This window comes from Pseudopodoces humilis, chromosome 2 (assembly GCF_049639895.1).
Source record: "Pseudopodoces humilis isolate 2021_Gansu_Grassland_sample_001 chromosome 2, ASM4963989v1, whole genome shotgun sequence".
NCBI lineage: Eukaryota > Metazoa > Chordata > Aves > Passeriformes > Paridae > Pseudopodoces > Pseudopodoces humilis.
In genome coordinates, this window is record NC_142201.1 from 23,869,050 (window position 1) to 23,896,537 (window position 27,488).

At 42.8% G+C, this 27,488-nt stretch overlaps 2 protein-coding genes across 5 annotated transcripts in view; one reads left to right on the forward strand and one right to left on the reverse strand.

Annotated features, from left to right (window-relative positions):
- The window catches only part of COL4A1 (collagen type IV alpha 1 chain), a 120,181-nt gene extending 111,032 nt beyond the window's left edge, over positions 1-9,149 (reverse strand). For both annotated transcript variants that reach the window (XM_014248595.2, XM_088050975.1), the window contains exon 1: positions 8,945-9,149. In XM_014248595.2, the coding sequence (XP_014104070.1) occupies positions 8,945-9,007 (63 nt within the window). In that variant the 5' untranslated portion in view covers positions 9,008-9,149. The remainder of the gene's footprint in view (positions 1-8,944) is intronic.
- A 73-nt stretch (positions 9,150-9,222) lies between these two features.
- Positions 9,223-27,488, forward strand: part of COL4A2 (collagen type IV alpha 2 chain) — a 138,310-nt gene continuing 120,044 nt past the window's right edge. The window contains exons 1-3 of one of the 3 annotated variants that reach the window (XM_014248586.2): positions 9,223-9,289; positions 9,650-9,753; positions 9,891-9,951. In XM_014248586.2, coding sequence (XP_014104061.2) covers positions 9,710-9,753; positions 9,891-9,951 — 105 coding nt within the window. In that variant the 5' untranslated portion in view covers positions 9,223-9,289; positions 9,650-9,709. Of the gene's footprint in view, positions 9,395-9,648; positions 9,754-9,890; positions 9,952-27,488 lie in introns of all 3 variants that reach the window. The other 2 variants (XM_014248569.2, XM_088050974.1) reach the window with 2 other exon arrangements.

Sequence of the window (27,488 nt, forward strand, 5' to 3'; positions counted from 1 at the left end):
ACAGTAGGATTACATTGCGTAAGAATTAACAGCACCAGAATCCATGTCTAACTCTTCTCCCAGCTGATACTTACCAGTAGCAATTACAGAACAGCCCCTTCCAGGCTGGGACTGCCAGCTGGAGGGTCCCCACAACTGGTGGCAGCAGCCAGGACCAAGAGCCAGCTCCCACAGCTGTTGTCCAGCTAAGCAAAACTAAGTTCAAGGCTCTAGCACTTGGTTCTTTCCCTTTTTCCTGATGTTTTTTCTTGCCCTGCTTTCTACTCTGGCCCCTGGAGGTGCATCATGAAGACCTGACTCCTCAGAATCACTGTGCCATTTAAAAAAACAAAAAACAAACCTGATGAAAACATAGACTTCCTAAGATAGTATTAAGCTTTTTACTTTCATCTCACTTTCATTTATGCTTCTTGCTATTCCCTGCTTTTCTCTGAAAGTGTCTATGTCAATTCCAAAAAATGTTTGTAACAAAGATAGAGCCCCAGTCAATACACTTCAGCGGAAAAAAAAAAATAAATTCAATTATAAGCTACTCATAATTTTCTCAAGTAAAGCTGTTACATTACAAGCATCTACTTAGCTTTAGTCTTCCTTGCCTGTTCTAACAAACTGCTACAAACACGTTTATTTACAGCTGAAAAAGTCTTCTGAGTTTTGGCCACAATTAGTGCTTGCACACTTATCTTGGCTTTATGGCAGCCAGAACTCATCTTTTTTTATTCTCCTAGCAGATAACTGACTCACCATTGCCATAAAAGGGACCAGCTTCAAGCACAATATGAAAATTCCTGGAATGCTTGAATCTACCCTCATGTAGCTGATTTTTCCCTTAATATGTGCACTATGAATACAAACTATGAATGCACTAATTTCTCTTTAAACTTTTTGTTCTAATTCTTTACAGCCCCATCAGTCAATAACAGTGTAATTTTTCAGCCTTATTTGGGTTTCATTACAATCTAAGGATTTGTTTCAGTGTTTTTAAATTAGTAATTATTTCAACAGAAGCCTTCAGCAGACTAGAAAACAAGTTCTTTTCCTCTGGATAAACAACTGGACTAATAAGACCAAAAGACTTAAAATATCTAGTCAGCACATAGCTATCCAGTGAAAATGGGCTAATTTGTTCTATCCCTTAGCTACAACTGAAACATTTGTCATGACAAAAAGAAAAAATAAAAGAGGCTTTCTCATTCTGATTTCTGTATACTAAACTAAGAACCCCATTAATCATCTACTCAAAGAGAACCAGCTAACAAAACAATTTATTTTCCACTAAGTTAGTGAGTATTTGCACGAAAGATTACATACTTCATTATGAATTTCTGATGTGAATTATCTATAGGAAGAATCCTCAGGTAAAAATGGCATTGATCAATGACTATGATGAATTAGAACTCTTTCTCCTACTAAACCATTTAGAAATGCTCTACCACGTTCATTCCCCAGTGTTAAGACAATATCCACATGTACAGAAGACATACTGAGAGGGCATCTTGACTAGAAGAAGGTTTGAAACCTCAGACCTCCCATGTAGCCAGAGAGATTATAAATCCCACAGCAGCTGAGACACACATGGGCAGAGAGAAGGCTGGACACTGGTGTTTAAAGGTGGTAGAGGAGATTAATAACATTCATCTCATATGAAGATATTAAATATTCATATTCATAATATTTAAACAATATTATTGCCTCAAATAATTTTTCTTAGCAATGTTAGGGAACACCACCAGACTTTGTCACCTTTCAAGGAAGTTCAACATCTAAACCTGATTCGTGGCTTTCACCTTAATTCAGAGAGGAAGCATAGAGTTTGCAAACTAGAGCTACTCAGCACATCTCTTCCAGCTTTAACAGTCAGGCAGCCATCTCCATGGGGGTGACAGACTTTACCTAAAAACTTTCTGTTTCCCAGTTGTAGCATTTGAAATGTTCCTTAGTAAGGTATACATTATGTACAGACAAGATAATGCATAGTTTGTACCATGCTTCAGTCTTCTATAAAAAACTGCATCTCTTCTGAATGCAAATGACCAAACTCACTTGATTTTTAATTAAAATATTCTAGTTTTGCCTACTAATCTCAGTTCATTAAACTAACTATTGGATTTATTTTATAACTCTGATAATTTCTTCTGCTGGTTCCCCCTCAGCCATCTTAAAAACCTGCATGTCAAAATGTGGTCTCTCTGTCACTGCTACAAGCAGATGAAAGCCACAAAAAGATGAAAGAAACGTAATTATTACTTTGCAATTTGTTTACTCTGCACACTTGACAGCACTTTGTATTTTGTCCTTCACATTGTTCTGCTGAAGAAGCACACCCTTCCTCAGACCCTGCAAGAGAGGCTGTCTGCCAGCAGCAGTAAAGGTGAAGGCAGCGGATGCACACGGGGAGAAAAAAACCATAGGAAAGGAGGGGAACAGAGAATGATTAGTGATTCTCTTGAATCAACACAAAGAAACCCTTTAGCTTACATGAAATACCATAACAGTAGCTGAATAACTTTGCTAAAAATACAATTACATATTTTATAAATCAAGTTGGCACGTGCATGAAAAATCTTACGCCATTTTTTTCAGAAGATGTGTGAGAACAGCAGTCTTTAGATATGAAGATAACATTAAAAAAAAATCAAGAAGAAGGAAACCTATCCTTTTCCAGCTCTTCTTTGGCTTCCCTCATTTCATTTTTGGACACATCCGTTTTATTAGATTATGGGGCTGTAAGGCAAGCCAAACCAAAAAAAAGGGAACTTTTTTGCTGGCTGCGTGGCTGACTCATCTCCACCCAAGCAGATTCCCAAGCTGCTGGGTCCCACAGCACCTGCTGTCTGTATCCAGGCCTCAGCACCTTGCACCAGAACTGCACTGATGTCACTGAAACACCCCAGCACAGGTATCAAAGCAGGACTACAATTCTCATCGGAACCCATAAGTACAGGTTTTCAGATGCTTGATAACTTGGCAAATCAGAGGTGAAAAGGGGCAGTTCCTACCACCACCACACAAACACCTAAGCTGAGCTAATACAACATTAAAGCTTACAATGTTTTTTGCCCATGTTGGAAATATAAAGAAAGCACACAATGTTAAGAGGTTTCCTAAAAAATACATATTTGAGATATTAAAGTGGTAAAAAGTGAGCCCTGAGCTGAACAGAGTACAGTAGAAGTACAAGGGACTGGAAGCTGAAGTGCTTTTGAAAATATACACTGTATTTTCTTTTTCAAATTAGAAAGTTTATTCAAGCTCCTCCTTCTGTAAGAGGATATGTCAGGGATAATGGAAGATTAAAAAGTCAGTTTTTCATCCTATAACTGTTAGTACATACCAGAGGGTAAAAACAGACTAGTTTTTTATACTCTATAAAGAATACATTTGCCTATTTCTTTACCGTAACTCACCTCAGATTACAACAGCATAATGGTAGTACAATATCAAACATATTGATAATGTTTTAATTTGTCCTATATTTTACTGTCACATTGTCCAAGACACTATATAAAGTGCCTTATAAAGCTTTATAAAGAGGCTTGCTATATGAAGAGGCTTGAAGGGTTAATGCCACATACTTTTTCTGGTGCATTAAATCACCAAGAATAATTACAACCAGTTATAAACCAAAGAAGTCAAAAATTTATCTTCCCACAAACATCATTACACTGCAGAAGTACTTCATGTGTTCCATGCTCACTAAAGCCACAGGTTGCTCTCCCATTCAGATCATAGCCCTTGCCCAAATTCTTCTCTTTGATCAAATCTTGCAAGATGTTAAGGTGTTAAGTGTTTATGATGGGAAAGTCAGCGGAAATTCTGGGAAGGGTGTACTATGTAACTTTCAAACACTGATGAAGTAAGTCAATTTATTCTTGCGTAGAGGTTGTTGAATCTTCCTTTGTTTAGTCTAGTTCTATAAAAAGAACAATATTCCTAAGCCTACCCCTAAAGAAGGCTTCTGACATTTTAGAACAATAGTCTTAGCTGCCTGCAGCAGCTGTGCTACATTGCTCTACATAATCAGGGCAACTGACAGAATATACATCCAGCATAACCTCAGGCACTATACAAGCTAGTGATACCCAGGATTATAAACACCAAGCAGACAAGTTGCAATGAAACATTGCAGTAGTCCTGCAGGCATTTAATACAAACACTCAGAAGCAAAAATTGTGCAGCTTGGGATGACTGTTCACGAAGGCACTTGCATATGATGACACTCAACAGCTGGCTCCAGGACAAAGTTTGAGGAGATGAGTCAGGACTGACTGCTCTGGGAGACTTGCACCAACACAGCTGGCAGCAGGCAGGTGCATGTTTCCAAAATATCCTGCCCTTCTCTTCTGCCTCCAGCACCCCATGCCATGATGTCGTAGAAGTGGCCAGAGGGAGAGGGGAAGTTGGCAGAAACAAAAACAGGTATAAAGACATTCCTTTGGAAGCAAGGAGTCACCAGGCCTGTCCCCTTGTCCCCAGAAGTGCCCCATGCATTCTTCTGTGTATGTATATTGAATAGTGACCCTCACTGCTGGGACAGGTGAACCCCTGCCCACCACTCCTCCACTTCCCCAGCACTGCTAGCCACAGAAAGGTGACCCTCCTGCCCGAGCTCTCACGACCCTCTCTGCTGATCCCCAGCCACCTCAGATTTTATACCTCCTCCTGACAAAACATCTCTCTCCCACAGGAGGAAAAGGGAGCACTGAAGTTGTTAGTGCACCATAGCCTGGCAGGGGCAACCAAACCCATTCTGTTTTTCTCTGAAGCCTTCTAGCCCGAGAGGAGCTTCACTCCTCAGAAATCATTTGGGTCTCCCCTTCTGGCCATATTTTTGGAACCAGTGACCATATTTCCCTCCTGAATTAACACTCGCCAGGGTTTACTGAATGTGCTCTTCATATTGTCAAGTCCTTGAGAACATTCAGGGACAAGGGTGTTAGATGGCCTCAGGGAATAGGTGTCTCAGCATCAGAGACATGGCAGTCCTAGACACGAACTGCTGCAGAAGGCAGCTGCCCATCCCTGCCTTACTTCATTAGTAAAAGCACACCCAAGTGAAATGCTACCAGTGATTCAGACTCAGTCATATGACTTCTCTTCAATCATATGCCAAAAGCCCAGGTCATTCTTCTTATCTGCTCTTGGTTTATGTACCCTGTACCTCTCCATCTCAGTAAATCACATCTTTCAATGAAAAAATAATAGAAAAATTGGTCAGATTAGTTGGAAGCAATTATATTCCTTTTGCTTTTGGCCTCTAACTGCATGTGTCAGAATGTACTACCAAATATAATGTAAAAAACAGAAGAGGTGATGCAAGGAAGGCATGAGGACAATACAGCAGAGCTGTGTCTGCCTGGCCACATACAGGACCACTCTTTATACTGGGCTTACCCAGGGACAGGCACCTTTTGACCTCCCACCAGTGCACCCCCAGTTGCCACCATACTCTCAGCTCAAGCAGCACTAGTGGAATCAGCACTGCCCTTGTGGAAAAATTTATGCATGCTTTTATCACTGTTTTGGCATGCCTTTCCCTATTAGCTCCATAGAGCCTGCTCTCAGCTCTGTCCCAGCACCCGTTTCACCAAGACTAAAAGCAGAAAAGGGAGATTGGTTGGGAGCTTGGAGAGAATGCTAAGCCCACTGCTGAGCAGTGGTGGCCAGGAGAACTCCTCCAGTCCACCAGTGTTTACATGGCAGCCAGTCCACTTGTGTGGAAGGTGACTCAGCCCAGGGCTCAAGTGCAGCTGAAGATCTCACTCTGCTGCATGCAGCACAAGGAGCAGCACTGCAGCAGCATGGACAAGGTAGCGAAACATGAAACAGGCATTTCCATGGCACTGTCAACTCTCAACCAAGCAGTACTAATGTTAGGAAACAGACTTTCTCCAAAGGAAATGGCAGCCTGGAGAGTGTCAGAAATGAGAACTCCTGCAGAGATCCATCAAAAGAAGTTTCTCCTGTAACCGTCTCATGGGAGCAGTCTTTTATCCTGACCTGGAAACATCTTAATCTACTGCCTGGCCTTCCACTCTGCTCTCATTGTAACCTGAAAATTAATCTCTTGAGAAGAATGCAGAACAGCACAAATGCCCAGGTGAGCTATAATCATTATTTTCATTATAAATGATTTAAATAAGGAACACTAAACTTCCAGTGTCACATCTGGAGGCACCTTATAGTGGCACATTAAAACCAGTGGGAGCTGCAAGAGAGCAGCTCCCGCTTTATGCACTGAGGCACGTGACCATGACAGAAGCTGGCTCAGGGCTGGCTTTGCTACGTCAAATGCCTCTGTTAGAGCCGTCCTTCCAAATCTCCTTGTATGTATTTAACCACAGATATGTCAGAGATAAAAACAATTTTTCACTCTGTCAGCCCTGACAGACTGCAGAATCACCACCACCAGCACAACATGAGCTGCTTCTGCCACACTTGCATGTGCTCACAGGCATGGAGGTCTCAAGCCTAGAACAACCACGATGCACATATGAAGAAACATTTACTGTGAGGGTGACTAAGCATTGACACAGGTTGCCTAGAGGGGTTGAGCAGTCTCCATCCTTGGACTTATTCAAAACTCAGTGGGAAACAGCTTTAAGCAGCCTGTTGTTGCTGTCCCTGCACTGAGCAAGGGGCTGGAATTAGATGATCTCCAAGGTGCCCACTAGCCTCACCAATTCTGTGATGAATGCCACAGTACAATTAAGAAGACTGTGGCTGCACAACTGCCATAAAAAAATAAAATAAAATAAAATAAAATAAAATAAAATAAAATAAAATAAAATAATAATAAAATAAACCTAGCCAATAAAAGCTACTTTGGGGAAGAAAGGAACCAGCATAATTCTTTTTACCTGCAGAAAAGTGGTTGCTCCATTCAGCCTATTGCAAAGAGTATTGCTACAATCTTCCCTACCACACGATCTTCTGCTAATACAACCAGTCTTTAAATGTAAACAGTGGGAACACGGTCATCTGAGGACAATGTGAGCACTGGGTCAGCTCTGCCAGCTCTCCAAAAGCAGAAGAAGTGCTGCCCAGGTGTAGAGTGCTTCACATCACCCTGCCACAATCATGCACAGGCACCAGCCCAGCTCAAGGATCTCCAAAGAGCAGTCTCTGGATTGCCATCCACACGTGGTATGGTGCAGGCTAACAGCCATTTCCATCACCTTTTGTGTGGTTCCTAGTGACAGGCAACAGTGTGGAGCTGAGGACAATGCCAGCAGAACTGAATTGATTGAAAGGCCACCCATGTACAGCTAAAAGTTTATTCAAGGCAATAAAACTGCAAAGGAGATCAACTTCCACTGCATACTTGTGTTTTCTAGTGGCACTGATGAGTAACTGTCAGTTTAACACACAAAGAACAGTTAATTATGAGAATAGCTTCATAATATAATTAACAGCTTCAGGGTAAATTTTAAGAAATCTTGATTTTAATGGAATCATTTATCCAGCACATGCTGGACACTTCCAGAACAGAGCCTCTTCACAGTTACTACGGAAGACCTCAAACTGTACAACTGATACTAAAGTTTGTATCTTCTTTTAATAAACACTGCATGCCAAAATAGTTTTCATCTTTGACAGTCATGGTTTACCCAATGACTTGACTTTCCAGCACAAGGTGGGAATGTATCTTACAGATAGGTATTTTTATCTCTAGATATACCAAATTCAGAACTCAAATGTGTATCATTTACTTTAAAGTATCCTAATTAATTAAAATTGATTATAACCTTAAGGGAATACAGTTTAATCAGCTTGATGCCACGTGATGGGTGAATTGCCTGAGAGGATTCACCACTGAGTGATTTATTGCAATCACAAAATCACAATAAGCCTGATATTATCAACCTAGGAGCAACAGACAAGACATCAGAAGTTCAGTGCATTGCTTACTTCAGTTGACTCAATACATACATACCATCCCACTGGTCACACAGAGCTATCAAAATTCATTACAGGACTTAATTTCATCTGAAATTGCAGAAAAGCTTAAAATAACCCTTTCCCATACCTCCACTGTTGATTGAAATGTTAATACAAGATCTTACATTTATAGCAGGAAGCATGACAAAAAAACATGTGTCTACAGCTACTGACAAGTTTTCTGCACACCTGAATTTCACTAATACAGTATCAACCTAACCAAATTCAAAGAAACAAGAGGACACAAAAAAGATAAGCAATTTCAAATTACTTTGTCAACTCAGACGTACAGAAGGAACAGCCCAAATACTTCAGGAGCGCCAGGAAGGAGAGTCCTTTAGACTTAAGGACAGCTAATAGCTATTATCACAGTGATAAAATTAGCTCCCTTAGAAAAACTTTCAGACTACTTGCATGCTTTCGATTTTACAAGTCTATGCCACAATCTAGTCCCACCCGGAAAGATGCCAAAATTCAACGTTAGGATCCTTCCCAGTCCCCAGCCGACTGCCCATCGCGGGGGTCAAAGGCAGCGTGCACAGCACTTTGAATACAAGCAGCCAGCTCTAAACTATCATTAATATAAATATTGTTTCTTTTCTACTTTTTAAATTATTATTTTTTACCGTGGAAACGCAACTCTCTAGTTTTCAGTCCCGGGTGGGTGCTTGCTTTCCATTCCCTCCCCAGTCAGCGGCGCTCCGTGCCGGGCCGTGGGAGAGCGCTGCGGGGCCCGTCCCCGCCGGACCCCCGCTGCCATCGCCGCGCGGTGCCGCCCGTCCCGCTCCGCTCCGCTCCCGCCGAGGGCCGGCGAGCAGGCACAGCCCCGCGGAACGGCGGGGCAGACGGGCATCCGCGCCAAGCCCACCTGGCTGCCCCAGCGCCCCGAGAGCGGAGGCCCCGCGCCGCCCCACGCCGCCTCCCCGTCCCGTGTCTCCCCGTGAGAGGGTCCCGCGTGTGCGCCCGATCGCGCAGCCCCAAGAAGCCGCCCCCGCGTACTCACCGCGGCGGACACGGCGCTGAGCTCGGCGCTCAGCAGCAGCCCGAAGCCCAGCCAGAGCCGCATGCTGCCGCGCACCGCACCGCGACGTCGGTCCCTGGGCGGCGGAGCGCCGGCGACTCAGAGTGGGGCTCCGCGGGGCCGGCCCCACATGCGCGTCCCTTCCCTCCGTCGCGGCCGCGGCGCCTGCAATGCCTCGGCGGCGAAGGACTCGACTCGCCGTACACGATGGGCGGTGGCAGCCCCCCCCTCTCCTCCCCTCCGGGCGGGGACCCTGGGAGGACGCAACCTCGCCCGCTCCCGTTCGCCGCTGGCCGCAGTTCTTCCGCCTCCTCGTCCCCGCCGCGGGTGTGTGGTGGGCCGCGGGGGGCGCGGGCGGAGGGGGGCGGTGCGCCGCTTCCTCGGCGCACTCCGCCGCGGCCGCCCGGGAGGGCACGGAACGGCACGGGCACGGTACGGGCACGGTAGGGCAGCGCAGAGCGGAGCGGGAGGCGGGAGGGGCCGGGCAAGGGCCGGGGGCGCTGGCTCTGCACGGCCCGTCGGGGTCCGCGCCCGGCAGGCACCGCTCTGTGCGCGGCGCCACAGCCCTCTCTCCCCCCGGATCGGAGCCCGGCCCCGCCGCTCCCTGCTCCGGCAGCGGCGTCGCGGAGCCCGGAGACCTCCGGCGGGGGGAGCGGCGTTTCGAGCGGGCTCTTCTCTGCCTTACAGGGGTGGCCGTCCGGCGGGAGGGAGCCCTGAGCCGAGCCCCCGGCCAGGGAACGAGCGAAAATGGACATCTCTCAGCTTCCCAGTGCACGTATTTTCCTTTGTCAGTAAGTAATTCCGCTCGGTAGACTTCTGGAAATAACTTTTTTAAAGTCGTATTGTCACCTTTAACTGCGGAGCGTTATCACGTGCTTGTTTTGCACTAGCTTAAAACAATATCGTCCTTATTCACCTCTCCCTGCAGGGAAACGGGGCTTTTGCTGATCCTGATGGAAGTTGTGCTGTCGGCCGTCAAAGTGCATGCTGTAAGTAAAACGTTTTCTTCTACTGAGAGAGAAGAGGAGGAAAAAGCAGTTTCCTTGTACCAATAAGTGAAGAACTGCGTTTTCCTTGCCAAATGGCTTATCTGTCTTTCTATTAAAAGAAACAACTAACAAATCATCTCTGCTAGCCTTATGGATTGCTGCCTTCAACAAACTGACATTCAGCAGAGAAGCATAATACTTCAAGTGTCAGGTTGTTTGAAGTATTCCGCTGTTAATTTTGCTCAAATTGAGTAATTTGTTTAACTGATAGTGAAACAAACCAAACAATTTCTTTATTTTTGTAAGAAACACACCAAAAATGCAGTGCTGTAGATACTAAGGAATACTTTACCAAAGTTAACCTGCAGGTGAAATGTCTTCAGTTACATACAAACCTCATCCAAGGACTGTGAAGCTTATTTCTACAAGTCAGCATTTATAAACAAATTGTTATTTAAATGAAATTGTTAAATCCAAAAATAGGTGTTATGTACCATATAGTTGCAGCTGTCTACCTGAGTTGTTGATGTAAGCAGAATTTACTAAACTCTTACATCATTGTTACAAGGATGTGAAAGATGTGGGAGATGATGTATAAGATAGTGCAACATTTGCCTGTTACAAAGTGAGTTTAATGAAAGATTGTCATTAATGGGAATAGATTTTGGATCAGGCCTGAATATAGGAGACTGAGGTTGGTAGGTGTGACTTGTGGTTGTGTTTATTGGTCAGCCACAAGTGTGGGTAAGGCTCTGAGGTCATGTGCTAGTGGGACCTTGATTACATTTTTTCAAAAGCTATCCTACGCATATTTTAATCATACTGTCTGCAACTTTATGACTTTCCACTCCATACAGATGCATGATAATAGGCCACATCTTTGTGGCATACAGTGTTAAGTATGGGAAATGCTATGTTAAGGAATGGGAAATACTAGGGCTTTTGCAGCAGGTGTTGTGACATACGATAATCCTGCACTCCAGCTGCAGCTGGCACACAGTGCTTGCCCGTCAGCCCATGTGGATGGTTGATCTCTCCACATCATGCCTGAGCAAGAGCTGCCTGGCTGGAGACCCACTGCCCTGTGGGAAGGGACAGGAGCAAGAACCTTAAGTGTCATGTGCTGCTTGTCTTTGCCTCATTTAGATACAAACATTGTTCTGTTGCATAGTGCTGAATGGATGATAAAATTACCATGTGCTACTGAAACCAGAGCAGGCTGATGATAACTGGCAATGTTTTATGCCCAGTAATGATATCACTGGGATCAGTTGACATAAACCAGTGGCGTTATGACCCTTCTTTTATGAAGTTGTGTTGTAGTGTGCATAGCACAATATCTGAGTTTTAGCTATGGCATGGACTAATTAATTCTCCTTTATGTTCTTACTGTAGACTACTGGGGTGTTAAAATAGAGGTATACTGAGGAGGTGTTAAAGATATCTCGGTTAATGGATGGAGTCTGATCATGACTGCTTGGCTCTCCACATGTTGGTTTTCCCAGAGAATCTTGAAAAAGTAAACTGGCTTGCTTAAAGGTTTAATTTCTTAGATTTAATAGTTCCTAAGGTGGTGACTGTGTAGAAGATAAAATACCCCAGTGAATGTGAGTGGGGAAGTCTGGTCATGTTTCCATGAAAAATTGAGCTGTACTGCCACTACAGTATTTATCCTATTTTCCACTCACATGCTGCTTCCTTCCCTTAGCCAGCCCAGGTGTTTCTGTAGTTGTGTGGCAAACTGAATTGGAAAATTCCTTGTTTATACTAATCACTACCCCAGAAAAGAAGAGGGGTGAGAGCTAACTTTATCCTGGGTCAGATCATCACTTGTATTCACAGAAACCTGGGCTGGCATGGGGTTGTTAGCAGGCAGCTGTGGGAGGGAGGAGGGTTGGGCTTGTTCCTTGCAGTGACCACTCTGATCAAATATGTTTGCCAAGTGATGAAGTGGGTGTCAGTGGGAAGCAGCAGCACCTGAATAATTTCCAGAGTTGCTGGCAGTCATATTCTTTATATTGTAATCCCATTTGTCACACTGAATCTTCTGTTTGTTACACAGATCAATGTGTTAATGTTATGAGGTGTTTTATTAGCTTGAATTAAAAAAAAAAACTGCTATGAATTATTAGAGTCTGTAGGACCAGGTTTTAAAAGTCATGATTCTGCCTGTAATGAGAGAGGCAGAGCTGCTGACTTTGACAGCCATATATATGTGAATGAGTTACAGCTGCTGGACATAAGTCATGTTGAATGAGAAAAATGGCACATAGGAAGAAATTGGAGGGAGATTAAGGAAAGGCCAGGAAAGAGGGAGAGAGAAAGAGTGGAACTCGGAGAGTTTGACTGAATGTGTTGCCTGGCAGGCTGCTGCTGGCTGTTAGGGAGATGGATGTTTCTCAGCAGAAAAAGAAATGAAAGTAAGAAAAAGGAGGATGTTTAGGATATCAGAGAACTGGGAGAGAAAAAAAAATGGTGTCTCTGGCAAAAGAAGAGGATGCTTGTTGCAGGCTTGAAGAACTAAGGAAAAGAAGTCCCTGAATGGAAGTGCCAGGACAGACAGCCAAATGGAGTGGATCAGGCGCAGTTATCTTTAGCACTCTGGCGTACATTGGATGGTGATGTTAAAGGCCTCAAATAAATTTGGAACCACTCTGAATTGTAGATTTAATAATTCACATGGCTTAAATAAAATTAAGTAGTATTAACTACCTGAAGTTCAACCACGTTTACAGATTTCTTCTCCCCTTCTGTCCCTGCTAATACATTGCATCAAAAATATAGTTCTTGGGTTTTATTTTTTTCTCTTTGGAGACAATGTATCTTCTGCTAATGCTGTTTTTTTTTCTTTTGTCTTCCAAAAAGAGCACTTTCTTCTAAGTAGTTTTGTAACATTTGATTATTTTATTGGTGTCTTCTTAGTATATTTTCTAAACTGCCTCTAACAAAAGTTACTCTTTTTCCAAGTTATATTCAGGTGAGAGCAATAGAATCCCAGCCAAGAAGGAAATAATTGTCAGATCAAAGAAAGAAAATTGAGAGAGAATAATTTTGAATAACATTTGCAAAACATAACAGCAAGTAACAGATCACAACTGTCATTTTAACCATATATAGACATATAGAAAGAAAACAGCTGAAGGTAGTGCATGAGATAATTCTCTTCACTTCTGTGAGGTTGTAAGGGGATTTATCATGGAGGATGTCATCAAGTGGGGGAAGCAATAATTCTTTAAAAGAGAAAATAAAGACAACGGTACCGTATACTACTTCTGTTGTTTTCATAGTGAAATTAGATTGCTGACATGGATGCCTAAGTTACTGCTCTTAGTTAAAATGTGTCAGTGCTCTGGGCTATCTCTCATCCAGGTTTTCCCAGATGTGTCCTGTTTTATTCCATCTGGAAAGTTTTGTCTGGTTGAAACAGGAGGACTTTTTACATTAACACAGGATTTCCAGGCTAAAGAAGCCAGGATGGAGTAATGACTTGGCCCATCCTGCTTAATGTGTGTACTGTAAATGTAGGCACTGGGATACAGTGTGAAAAATGTGATAAGGCAGGCATACTGCCCAGGTGATCTAGGAAGGAGGCATCAATCTGATGTATTGATTTCATCTGCCACATTATTTACTTAGTCCATGCAAAGTGAATCTACCTCTTCCTGGTAGAATACCAGGCTCCATACCTGTGGGCTGCTTCAGAAATAGCCTAGGAGATTCCCCAAAAAGATACATTGCAATCCCATTTTAGAACAACTTCACTTGAGGTATATCCACACTGACAGACATGGCTTATATATGTCTGATTAAATAAGTGTATAGTTGGGCTCATCTTTGAGTAACAGTGGTGTTCCATGACAAAATCAGACAGAATAACGATATCTTGAAAAAATCGCTATTTGCAGAACCTTCTGACTGGGGACATCTGATTGCTTTTTTCAAAGTTTCTTTGAACCCTGGAAGAATTATTGGGTAGTTTAGAGACGACTTCTTCTGTGTTCAGTCATGGAGCTGACAGGAAGGGGCAGCTCTCTTAAAGAACTATGAGAAATCCTGAATGCAGGAGGTGGCAGCTGCCTGAGGCAAAGCCTCTCATTTTCACTGCAGTCAACAGCCATGTCTTGGTCTGGCAGTGCTGTGTCGATGGTGAGGGTCACAGAGTTTGTATCATGTTGTGGATGGGCAGCAGGACTGCTGCTCAAGTGGGAATTTATTTATGTTTTCTTTAAGAGCCATGACTTCTCCCATCAGCATCATATGATGCCAGACAGACAAACACATTCACACCCAGTATTGTACACATAGAAATGGAGTCAGGGTTGATAGCTTTGAATCCCTTATTTTTGGTCTCTCCTTTCTTGTGTGCTGTCTGCTACACTCATCATTAAGAGAGTTCCTTATGTGTGTCTTTTCCTTGTTACTCTTCAAATTCTTCCTTGAAATTCTTTTTTTGTGCCATGCCTATGAAACTGATACTGATTCTAATTTACTAATTAATCATTCTTTCTTGAGAGATTTCTTTAAGAGTCATTTGCTCTACGTCTATGTGGAAAAAATCAGTCTATTCTTTGTATACAGTCATATCCTGCATATCATATAACTGATTCAAGTTATTCATACAAGGACAAAACACAGGTTATGCCAAAAGCAAAATATTGTATCTGCCCTAAGTTAGTGATGATGAGGAGGAATTTCTTGCATGTGTCCATGTTTTTTAAACTCTATGCAAAGTCACATATAGGTTCTTTGCTCACTTTTTCTTCTTTATAGATCAGAATTATGCTCAAAGAATACTTACTATAATATATTCAAGTTAATTCTGTTTTGTTGCGTTATTAACTGGCGTATCATACAGTCATGCTGCATTTGGTAGCAGAATAGACAGAGTTCTGTCAGCCTCACAGAATTCTCAGAGTTAAAATGTTGATACTGAGAGACAAGATCCCTGACAAGATAAACTGTCATGTAATAAAATGATCTTGATGGTTTTTTTTACTGCCTGTGAAAGTAGCTGAAGCAGTTTCAGAAATTCAGCATTGCTTTTCCATGAGCTTTTAAGGTAAGACATCTGGGTTATATTGTGTAGTGATTATACCACAGGAAGACTTTATGCATTATGATACTAAACCTATTATGTATTTTTAAAATCCTGCACAAAGAAATTATTTGTAGGTCCAACTATATTTGCCTTACCCAAAATGTAAAGCTGTACTGTGGTTTATTCAGTTATACTATAAGCAAACACATTTGTTATAAATATTTTAATTTAGTGAGTCAGAGCACATTTTATATTATTTTGGGTTTGGGGTTTTTTTGCAGTAACACATTTCTTGTTTGAGACCAGATTATTCTTAATTAGTTCTTTGCTTTTGTTTTGACAAGCCAAAAGTTGGCCAAGGAGTGCAACATTCTTCATATCATATTATACTGATCCAAGATCTTCTTCTGAGAGTTCAATGTTAATTTAGTAGTTTACATCATTTTGCCTAAGAAGGTAGCTTATCTTCCCCTGCCTTGCTTTATTTGCAGTACCCTGTTTGCTCCTCGGGATTAAAAAGCACAGTGAAATTTGCAGTATTTCCTGATGTTTATCAACAGTTATTTTCTTTAAAATGGCAGCACCTAGTTGATAGCAGCAGTTGACTCAGCTCACACTGAAAGTATGTGATCTTTATCATGCAAACATTTCTGAGTGACCAAGGACCAACATTACTGGTTTCTATGTGCCCTTTTTTGTCCATTTGGAAGCCGGAGGTGCTGATTTGATGCAGAGGTAGCTCCTTGTTTTCACACCATAGAAACAATGTGTAGTAAGGAAAAATGCTCTCACAGTTCATGAGCAAACTTGCATTTGTGTGATTAATTTGCCCTACTTCAGTAGAATCATGTTTTTGTTGCAGTTTCCCTCTTTGACAGTCACAGTGTTTAACTAGGCTGATGCATCTTCTGAACACACCTGGTTTTGTGCTGTTTTTCAGTTTCTGCCTTTACTTTCATGCTTCCTGGGAATGAGGTGTGTGGTTGTGCATTGGGCAAGAGTGGGCTGCTGCTCCAGATGGGCAGGGGAGCCAGGAGGCATTAGACCAAGGACAGGGTGGGGAGGTGGGCAGGACCTGTACCCTCCCGAGGGTCCAGGTGGCCACCAAGGGCAGACACAGCCCTGGAGGGCAGGGCAGGGCCATGGGGATGGAGACAGGCCAGGCTGGGGTATTTGCCCACAGGTGGAGGAGGTTGGGGTAGCCTGGCACAGGCATGGCTGACCACAGCTCAGCTCAGCACTGAGGCCCAGCATTCGGCCCGAGCTCCCAGGCTGCTGGCAGGCCGAGGGGGAAGCCCCGCTTCTCACAGCCCTTTTCCCACACAGCTCGTTTCACACCGCTCTGGGAGCACAGCTGCACCCGGAGCTGGCCCCGCGCCCGCTGAGCAGAGCCGGGGCTCCCCTGGGGTGGGATGGGGGAGCCAGCCTGAGGCAGAGACAGCCAGCAGGTCCTGGTGCAGCCCAGCTGGCTGCAGGGAGGCTGGGAAGCTGGAAAAGCAGATGTGTAAGTTTAAAATTTGTGGCAATTTTATGGAAATCAGCATGTTTTAGGAGGGCTGGAATTTAAGAATTTAAAAATTGACCAGAGCCTTTAATTGAAAGGGCAGCATCATTTGTTATATCTGTCCAGGAATAGTTCCTCAACAGGGGACTTTTTGTCAAGAAAACTCCCTGATTTCCAATATAAATTTACTAACAAGTTCTATTTTTATTTTAGAAACACGAGATCAGAAGAACATTTAGATCATATCAGTTACCAAGGATGCACGCTTACTGGGATATTTCAGGCGTCCTATTTATTTGTAAATGATCCCGACCTATATTTTGAACTAGCTTTCTGAAGTTACCAAGCAAAGATCATTCAGATAAATAGGGCTTGGCTTATTTTTGGCAGGTCCTAGCTGCAGATCCTACCCACACCTCTTCTCACTATTGGATGATGCAGCCAAATAATAAATCCTTTATTCCAAGTAAACTTTTCCTTTGTAGTTCACCAGACCTTTAAAGATCTGACCAAAATTGCTTGAATATGTAATCAGGCTGTATACAGAAAAGGAATGCTGGGCAAACTGAAATATTTTGGATAGAGCACATTTGTTTTGTTCTGCAGTTAGGGTTTTTTGGAGGTTTTGGTGGTTTTTTTTGTCATCTTCTAGTCTGTGTCATTACAAAACAACTAACTGCCTCAGGCTTAAGGCTTCTCACAAAGCGCAGCTCAGAGCTCATGAGTTTTTACATCCGATGGAACTGCAGGACCTTGTGTACCTGCCACTGGTGCCTGAGCGGTGTGGCTGCCCTTCTGTCCATCCTCTGGAGGCTGCAGCTCCTGGCTCAACATGGAGCTGACCCCCTTGGTGCACACCCCAGCCTCCTGTGGAAACACAGGCTTGGAAACAAACCTGTTCATTGGAGATAAAAAGAAGGGAAAAAGGCATCCGTACAAATTGTCAATTCTCTGCCTGTACCACCTCGGTCTCCACTGTCAGGTCCTGCCCTTGCTTGCTGTGCCTTGCAACTGTGGGGAACAGAATCGTTTTCAAGGGTAGTCACAGGAAACTGGGAAAGCTTTGCAGGCTTTCCCTGTCGCACTTGTGTGTGTCTTGCTCTCAGCGAAGTGTTGACTCCTGCTGCTCCATCTGTGCAGTCCCCGGGCATTGCTGCATATGGATGAGGAAAGGCATTCCCACATTCAAGCTGCAGCCTCACTGACCCCGTGTAATTGATGTTCAGACACCTGGTCTGAGTCTCATGGCATCCTGAACACATGTACTGAGACCCCAGGGTGCAATTCCAGGAGGAGAGTGGAGCTGTGTACGAGGGCTGCCAGAGTGTCCTGGGCTGAGCCTCGGCAAAGGGAGTGGGCAGAAAGGAATGCTGCTCCCGCGCAGGGCTGGGAATAGCCGCTGGGGCCACGGAGCATGGGAAGCCTGCATATCTCCCCAAGCCAGCAGCCAGAGAAACAGTCTGCTGGAAACAGCCCAAACATCTCTGCATGAAACTTAGAAAATCTTAAGTGACACTGGCTGGAAGAAGGAAGTGAATGGGGAAATGTAAACATTTTCCTTGCAGTGTGGGGCTGAGGCTACTTTTCCACCAGGTGCTTTGCGGGGTTGTGGTAAGAATAGGTGTAAAGTTGTCCAAATCTTCTGTCCTCTTTACGTGCCCACGAAGTAGCCAGAACATCTGTTATCTCTTAACTCACTAAGGCATAGAGGCTGCTTCCTCTCTGGCTGTGTCCCTTACAGTAAACCGCAGAGTCCCAGGTGTATTCTCTGCCTTGTGGTCAGCTGGCACAGTCTGTCCATGTCCATAACAGTAATAGCCTCCTTCATTTCCAAAACAGGGTGGCCCCTTAGAGACTGCCTGTGTTCCTTACATTATGCTGACTCCTGCACCATGGCCAAAACTGTCTTTGCAGGCAAAGCAAGTGAAAGCTCCCTAGCCCAGGCTGCCGGCATTCATGAGATCGTTCTGACAGCTAAACCGTACAGATGGTTAGGTTGTGGGGCACAGGGCTCCTTAATACATTGTTACAGACATGAAGCATGTGTGCCTCAGACTGACATTGACTGGCTCGAAATCAGGGCCCACTCTCATTTCTCATGTGCATTATTGTATTGGGGAGTTTTAACTAAGAATGGAATAAAAGAACTGAGCAGCACTGTCACCAAAAGAATGTCACCAAAAAGATGTCATCAAATTGAGATCTAAACATGTTATACCATCCATCCAATGCAAGACCTGCCCAACACTACTCTGATTATGTTTCTGTCTGAGAAGGGAAACTTTAAACTCTATTGTTGTTACTTGTTCATAATAATTGTTTTTGTGTTTTCAAGGGGATAATATAGTATCCATTCTTCAAGAAAATGTTACCTCTTCTTTTACAACTCTAATCTCTTGCTTGAGCTTCATTTTGTCCCTTGGGGACACAGTATCACATAGAGTCACAAGTGAGTAGATGGGTGATTAGTAAGGTAGCTTGAGGCTGTATCATAAATCGCTTTGAAGATTGGGACTGTAGTCTTGAATTTGTCTGAGTAACGAATCCTGTGAGCCCTACAGCAACGTGCTTGCATGATCCTGCACTGCTTCATGCTTTGAACTGTTCTTTTTTTCCAAGGGAAAATATACAGCAGTTTCTGTGACCAAATCACAGGCAGCCAGAAACATCATACTGGCATGTTGGGAGCTCTTTGTGTATAGAATCCAGTTTCCATGAGGCTTGTCATCTGCAAGTGGAACTATACCATCTCAAATTAGGGATGATGTAATTTTTACTACTTCTTCAAGGTATTTAATTTTCATTCAACATGATTTCCATATTAGTCATGTATCATTCACTGTCTTCAATGAAGTCAGTAACATGTGTAAACAAGGAGAGAGGAACTGAAGTACAGTCATCATTTATTATGAATGAGGGGGAAACTGAGATCCACCCTGGACACGTGTTCTTAGACTTGAGGCTACTGATCTTTCATTAGGCTCTAAAAAGAATGTTCCATTAAAACAAGGACACATAACTTCATGGAATAGCATAATTAATTTGGGGATATTAAAGCTCATCATCCTCAGAAAAAAACAAAAGGGATATAAAAATGCACTTGTCAAGCAGTTTAACTTCTTATCCTGCAGCCACAGTCTGTGGAGAGATTACAGTGCTCTTGCAGGTAATGGACAACCCCATTTGACTGTGCAGAAACTCCACAAAACCCTTTATGTACATACAGAAAAAACGGGATTTTTTATTTAACAGAGGGACAGGGACCATCCTAAAATTATTTGATTGTCATCTAAAGATCCCCCACTATTTGCAGCATTTCTGTAAATATAAATTTAGTCTTTTCTTTGAGGAAATCCTATTCTCAGTAACTAGAGAAGGTCGTGGACCATTCTTTGTCTTTTTGTGGTCAGATTGACCTGAAATTGTTTCACCTGCAGAAATCTTGCTGTTTAATCTCAGAAATCCTACTGTATTTTCCTAATTCCAAGTTTGTCTACTGTCAAAAGTGAGTAGTTTTCCTAAGAAAGGACATGGGAAAATGGTGAATTAAAATAAAAGTGCAAGGTTGTTGCTTGCTTTTTTTTTTCCTCATGGGTAAAAGATGAACTCAGTTTTGCCATAGCTTCAACAAATTTCCTTTTTTTCTGGCACTTCAGAACCAAATGTAATTTTAGATAGTCTGGTTAGCCTTTGCAGAGAGTCTCGCTAGTAGCATCAGCTGTCCCAGCATCTTTCAAATGAGCAACAAACACAAAAACTGCTCCAGAGCACAGGCAGGAAAGACTTCTGACCTTTTGATCTGATGATCTGTTCCCAAAATCTCTGCATGTTCAAAGGCATCAAGACAAATACCAGAAGACTTGGAGAGTTGAGGAAAGGGTAAGCTCCAGCATTTCACAAACAGAAAGAAGAGAGCTGCTCCCTGAGGGGCCCAGCTGCAGCACAGAGCTCGCGACCAAGGCTGAGAGACCTGGAAATAGGGTTTGCTGGGAACTCCTGTAGCTCTTCAAGCATGAGCATCATGTCCATCAGCCTCCACAGCAGAGCTGCAGACTCTTAAAAACTGTCAGCCTTCCTTTCCTAAAGGAAGCCTAAAAGAGGGATGGATACAAACTTTATCTGGACATGTAGTGATAGGACAAAGGAGAATGGCTTTAAACTGAAAGAGGTTAGATAGGTATAGATTAGATATTAGGAAGGAATCCTTTACTGTGAGGATGGTGAGGCACTTGATAGGTTGACCAGAGCAGTTTTTGAAGCTCCATTCCTGAAAGTCAACAAGACCAGGTTGAATGGGGCTTTGAGAAACCTGCTCCAGTGGAAGGTGTCTCTGCCCATGGCAGGGATGTTGGAACTAGATGATCTTTATGGTCCCTTACAACCCAAGCCATTCTATAAAAGCATAACCCCAACATGAGATCCATGGTTGACTAATTAGGGAGCATGAGCAAGCCAGGACTTGCTGTCTGTCCCTCCCTGTGATCTTCCTGCAGTCATGGTGCAGGCTAATCACAGAATCACTGAGGTTGGAAAAGACCTCTGAGATCATTGAGTCCAACCTATGGCCAAACACCACCTTGTCAACTGAGCATGGCACTGAATGCCACATCCAGTCTTTCCTTAAACACCTTCAGGGACAGTGACTCTACCACCTCCCTGGGCAGCCCATTCCAGTGTATCATCAACCCTTCTGTGAAGAGCTTCTTTCTAATGTCCAACCCTGGCCCATTGTAGGACTGTGTTCTCTTGTCCTGTCACTGGTTGCCTTGGAAAAAAAGTTTGACCCCCACCTGGCTACAGCCTTCTTTCAGGTGGTTGTGGAGAGTGACAAGGTCCTTGCTGAGCCTTCTCTTCTCCAGGCTGAGCAATCCCAGCTTCCTCAGCTGCTCCTCATAGGACTTGTGCTCCACCTCCTCCACCATCCTTGTTGGCCTTCTCTGGACACTTTCCAGCACCTCAAGGTCCTTCCTGAATTGAGGGGCCCAGAACTGAACACAGGATTTGAGGTGTGGCCCCACCACAGGGGGACAATCACTGCCCTGGTCCTGCTGGTCACACTATTGCTGAGACAGGCCAGGTGCCACTGGCCTTCTTGGGCACGTGGAGAAACACTGGCTCATGTTCATCGGGCTGTTGACCATCACCCCCAGGTCCTTTTCCGCTGGACTGCTTTCCAACCACTCTGCCCCCAGTTTATAGCTCTGACTGGGGTTGTTGTGACCAAAGTGCAGGACCCGGCCCTTGTTCTTGTTGAACCTTGTGCTGTTGGGCTCAGCCCATTGATCCAGCATGTCCAGGTCCCTCTGCAGAACCTTCCTACCCTCCAGCAGATCGACACTCCCACCCAACTTGGTGTTATCCTCAAGTCTGCTGATTTGTGAGTGATGTCCCAGTCTGTGTGATGCAGAAGGTGTGTGTTGCCTGGCCCAGCATACAGGGGAGAGGGAACTCATTCTCACTGTTGGTCTGTAAGCAGGTTAACCATTTTCTGCTCCTTAGCATTCAGTACACGCATCCCTGCCGCAGTTGCATTATATTAACTGTAACATCTCTAGCTTTGAAAATAACAAGGAAAGAAATGTATCGGAGTGGCATTGCCACCGCTACAGGTTACTGAGCTGACTACATCGCTGATAGGGAAGTTACTTTAAGCAAGCTGTGTGTTTTTGCAGCAGGAACTTTCCTAATGAACTCCTCTAGCAGATTTTACAAATGCACTGCGACTTCAGCTATTCAGGCCAGATACAGTACCCAAGGTGGCTCACTTGAAACTCATTTTTTAAATCTCTGTGCTGCATTAAACATGCCCCAAAAGGTGACATGTTTCCAAACAGTACATTCAGCATGATTTGTAAAGAATTAGTGGTGCAGGATGTCAGTATATTGTTGCATGGATTCTGTCTTTCTGTCTAATTATTAAGGACATGTGACTAGTTGCTGTAAGTGTAAATAATTAAAGCTGAAAAACACAATACTTCCCTGGCTCCATTTTAATAATTACTGCAGTGTTACGAGAGTAATTTTGTGCTACCAGCTTTTAAGCAGAACAGCATGATGTCTTCAGAAGAAAATTCTAATTTTAGTGTGTGCTATCAAATGGTCCAATGTTTTCAGTCAGGTTTTAAAGTGCAACATGTTTGTAGAAACCCCCTTTAAATCAGTGGGTTTAAGCATACTTTGGGTCAGGCTCTAAGCATTTGACCTTTTCTGTTAGTTGCTGTGGGATGCAACAGAACACAATAGGATTGACTGGATTTAGTTTTCAGGGTAACAATTAATAGAAATTCTTCCAGTGTCTGCTGACAGTGAGATTTCATGTTAATCATTACTGAAGTTCTGCTTTTCAAGCCTCCTTCAGGTAATAATGAGTGACTTAACATCACGTACATCTTTTGGATTTCCTGGTTTTGTAGCTGTATGTTCTGTGTGTCTCTCTCTGTCTGTGCTGACAAACATATTCCCTTCTTTAAGGAGGTTCAGGTTTTAATTTCTAAGAACCAGAAGTTGAAAATAGGGTCCTGGAAAAGTGAGTGAGAATATATGCCCAGACTGGTCACCTACATTTTTTAGCAACCAATGAAGCTGTGTCTGGGGTGAAGTTATGCAAGCTGAGAGCGTCTGACACCCCCTCCACATTACACTTGTGTGAGAACTGCAGCACTAACTAAGTCTTTCATCTCTCATCTCTGGTCCTTGCCTATCATCAACTGAAAGTACACATTCAGTTTGATAGAGAACACTTGATTCATGTGGCATATTGGTGTAAAGAAATACATGGAATATATATGGAATATGGAATATATAAAGCAAGACTGATATTTATAAATTAGGCTGTGAGAATTTCCTGAGTTTAATTCATGTTTGAATTACAGTGCCAGTTTTGGAGGTACATCCCATCTGTATTTTTTGTGTTTTAAGTGCCAAAGAGCCTACCATGGCCCCTACTAAATTTTTCCAGTAGTTGATTACTCTTGGAATAAACACAGATTGATTTAACCACATTGATCTAGCTTTTAAAACCAGTCTCTGAGCTTTAGTTTTACCTTTGCAAAGTAGATGAAAGAGCTCAATGTTACAAGTTTAGTAGTTTCATTATGTCATTATAGAGTTATTTTATATATATAAATTAACATAGTTTTTAAATCATGGCCAATTAAGGAAAAATAATATTTCCTTTCTCATTTCTTGCATACCTTCCATAAAACTGACAGACCAGGTTATCCTGTCACTGATGCTATGCAATTCCCCTAGGGATGATTATTGGATTTTGCAGATGTAACTGAAAGGCAAGTGTGGCCCTTTATGTATGTTGGCAGGCAAACACCATCAGAAGCATTTTTGCCTTCAGGATAATTGCAAAATTGTTTCCTTTTTTTTTTTTTGTCATCCACCCATGATGCCATCTAATTTGATGTTCCTTGGCTTCTAGCTGTTAGCCTCATTAACCTTACTTGATAGAGTGTTCCAACATTTATGATTCTCATGTGAAAAATACTTCCTGATGGCTGGAATTTGTTTTTCTTTAATTTCTACCTTTGCCCTCTTGTCCTATTATGCATACTAGGCTGAAAATAGTAACTTGAGATTGGTGTGCCTACTTTTTACAGTGTAATGAATTCCAGTTAATGGTCTTGCTTTTTCTTAAGACAGTCATGGTGATTTAAAATTATTTAACCAATAATCTTACTTATTTTCACTTAGGTGTCTTATGTTTTCACATTTAGTAATAATTCTGTGAAGGGCAAGGAGGAAATTCAGATGTGTATCATTCATTATTTGGCCTATTTCCACAAATGTGATATTACCCTGATGTTAACTTTATTGTCTGCCTTGGCATGTGGAGTAAGGCCAATGCAATATCCCTGTGGGCAGCAGAACTTGACATTTATAAGGTTAAAATTTCATCAGTCAACACAATTTCACTCTACAGAGTAGCAAACTCACAGTTCTTAAATCTAACTGCATTTCAGCTAGTTTGTGATGATCACTGTCAAATTTGCAGTGGTGGAGAGTGGGAATTTAATCCCTATTTACAAATGAAAGGGTTTTTTCCCATTTTTGGGGTCATACAGAGACTGCTGTATTACTTGCATTCTGCACTGGTAGCAACAGATCTTCCCATCCAGCACAGGTTAGCATTAAAAGTACCACCATAAAGGCAGTTTATTTTTGTTGCATTTTCTTTAAAATTCTGACATTATAAAAGGTTGAATGTAAGTCTGTTAAGGGCTACAAATACAAATAAGATTTGGTCCATAATGCAGCATCTTTTCTTTATATAGGTGTGGATTCATTTGAAATTCTGGGCAATTTTGGAACAGAATGCATTTTATTCCAGGAAGCCTGTAATATTATATGACTAATCAGAAAGGTTACCACACTGTTTCAATTAGCTTAGAGATTATGTTAAGTCCTTTAAGTTCAGATGGTCTAGAGCTTGGTGGCTTTTCTCTTTTCTTTCTATTGTTTACTTTGTTGTTTCCTAATACAGGCTTCACAGGGTGAAGAGAGAAACTCAAACTGTGACACTTGATACCTAGGAAAAAAGGTCATTCCACTGACAAAAGAATTGTTTACAATTGTTTACAAACAATTCTTCCCAGTCAGTCTTTTTAATTAAGTTTATAAAGGATGACTAGAAGGAGGAGATTGTACATTACCTAACTGGGGTGTTAGGGATGAAATAATGCAAAGAAATACTCACAGTTTACTTAGAAAGTACAGCTGTTCTGGGCCTGAAAGGATGAAATTGTGGTTACCATTCACTGGCAAGTATTATGTTGTAAAGTTCATCTCTCTGGATACAATTGGTTTTAGGGCTGTTTCCTCTTTTGAGTATAAAGTCTTCCAAATCAAGAGTTTGTATGATGGTCTCTGATAAGAATATCAGACAACCTCTTATTTTCATCTTTGAAAATTATTATTTCAGCATATATTGAAACATACTGACCTTTGTCTGAACTCATGAAGAAGCACACAGTAAAGGCAGTTTTGCCTTTTACTGCTATTAAAAACCTATTCAAAAGTGCCACCTTTTGGCTCAAGTCCTGTTTTTTGTATAGAGAAGGTATTTTCTGGAAGCTTATCTTGCCTTGGACAAAGCTCATGGATTAATCAAACTGGAAGTTTGGCCTATCTGTACAGTCTTGTATAATGTATGCCATTCATCCTACATGGAAAAATAATCTCTTCTGTGAATTTCTTTAATTATATTCTAAAGACTCACAAAATTTACTTTGAAAGTCTCCTTTTAGGGAAAGGAATTGGGGTTCTTTCAGAATTATTTCAGAAAAATCAGTTTTTCTAATTAAAAAAGACTGTGCAGATAGATAATTCCAAATGTCCTCTTTTGCAAAAATAACCAGAGGTTACACTTTTGCTGGGAAGAAGGTTATACTACCAAAGTTACCATTTACTGAGTCAAGCATTCCAATGGCAGGTTCTTCTGGGACGTATCCTAAGAAACAGAAGCCTTCCCTGAAGTACTGTAAATTCAGTGATGATGAAATAATAATAGGATCTTTTGGAAACTCCATTTTAGAAACTTATTTCACACTTAGAACAGTAAAATGCATCTTCTTAAGTAAATTGAGACTTTATAAGACATGCATTTCTACCTCCTTGAATTTCTTTTCATGCTTCTGGATGCATGCCACACACGCATCACCCCTTTTGCTAGCTGCTAATCCAAGAATTCCTCCACATTGTCAGGAAGAAGTAAACTCTATACCTGAAAGTATTGTTGCCTGCTTGCTGATACAAATTGTTGACTTGACAAACTCATTAATACAAGCTTTTCCCCTTCATGATGGTCCAGGTGGAGAGTAAATGTGCAGTGTGAGATGCTTCAGAGGAGTCAGGTTTCAGAAGGACTTGGCTGCCCTTCACCTATGCTAGCTGTACAGGCTTCGCAGTGGATCTGTGCTGGCTGTGGGGAAGGAGGTGCTGCCAGGCACAGCTGAGCTGTTCATGGTGGACAGGTGTCTAGACAGGCACAGCAGGACCTGCTTGTCCTCTGGAGATGTTTCTGTCTCTTCCCTGGTTGCACAGTCAGCAAGGAGTGTCAAACAGACCCTTCTGAGATGTTTCAGCAGCACACCTCATCTTCCAGGTATCCACAGACTTTTGTCATTTCGAAGATGCTGCTGGCATGTGCAAGGTAACATGGGCTCAAGGCTTTGCCTCTGAGCGTGTTAAATCCCAGGAATAAATATTGCTTATTTATGGCTCTGAGGCTTTTGTTTGTCATGACCCTGCAGGACACAGCTTAGCTGTGTTTCATTGCAACCACATGCCCATAACGAGAGGCATCTTCTGCCTTCTCAACCCATCCTCAGCAGAAGCCCACCAGGGAAGGCTGCTGCTAGCAGTGATCAGCATCTGCCACGGCCTCTCCTGAGAAAGCTCTGCCTGATGCCAAGGGACAGGGAGATAGGGGCTCCTTAAAAGACATGACGCCCCTGCTCCGCACTCCACAGTGATGCGGGGTCAAGTGTAGGAGGGAGCGTGCTTGCTGAAGTGAAGTGCACTGTGTGTTTGCTACCTGGCTCAGCACCCGAGTCAGCAGGGAAGCAGGGAAGTGCCTCTGCACAAAGGGACATTTGGGAGGATAAGTACAGTGTGGTTCTTTTAATAATTTTTAAGCCTGAGTGCATCTCAACGTGGCGGGTTTTTGGTAAAGAAAGATCAGGAGACAGGAAGATGAAAGAAATCTAGTTTAAAAAAAAACAGTGAGAAAATGAATTATAAAAAAGCAGCAACAGAAGGAATAATAGTGCTTTGTTTATTCTTTCCTTTTAAGCTTTGTGGGCATATAATAGATTTCCACTTCTTGCTCCTACTTTCTATTTTCTCTACCACCCACAGTGTCCTTTCATTGCCTCTCCAAAGAGGCCCAAGAGTGCAGCCACCCTGCACAGACCAACCTGGACTCAAAGGGCAGCGTGATGTTGTAGCCTGAAGCCAGTTGCTATTTGTATAGCAACATGACATTGC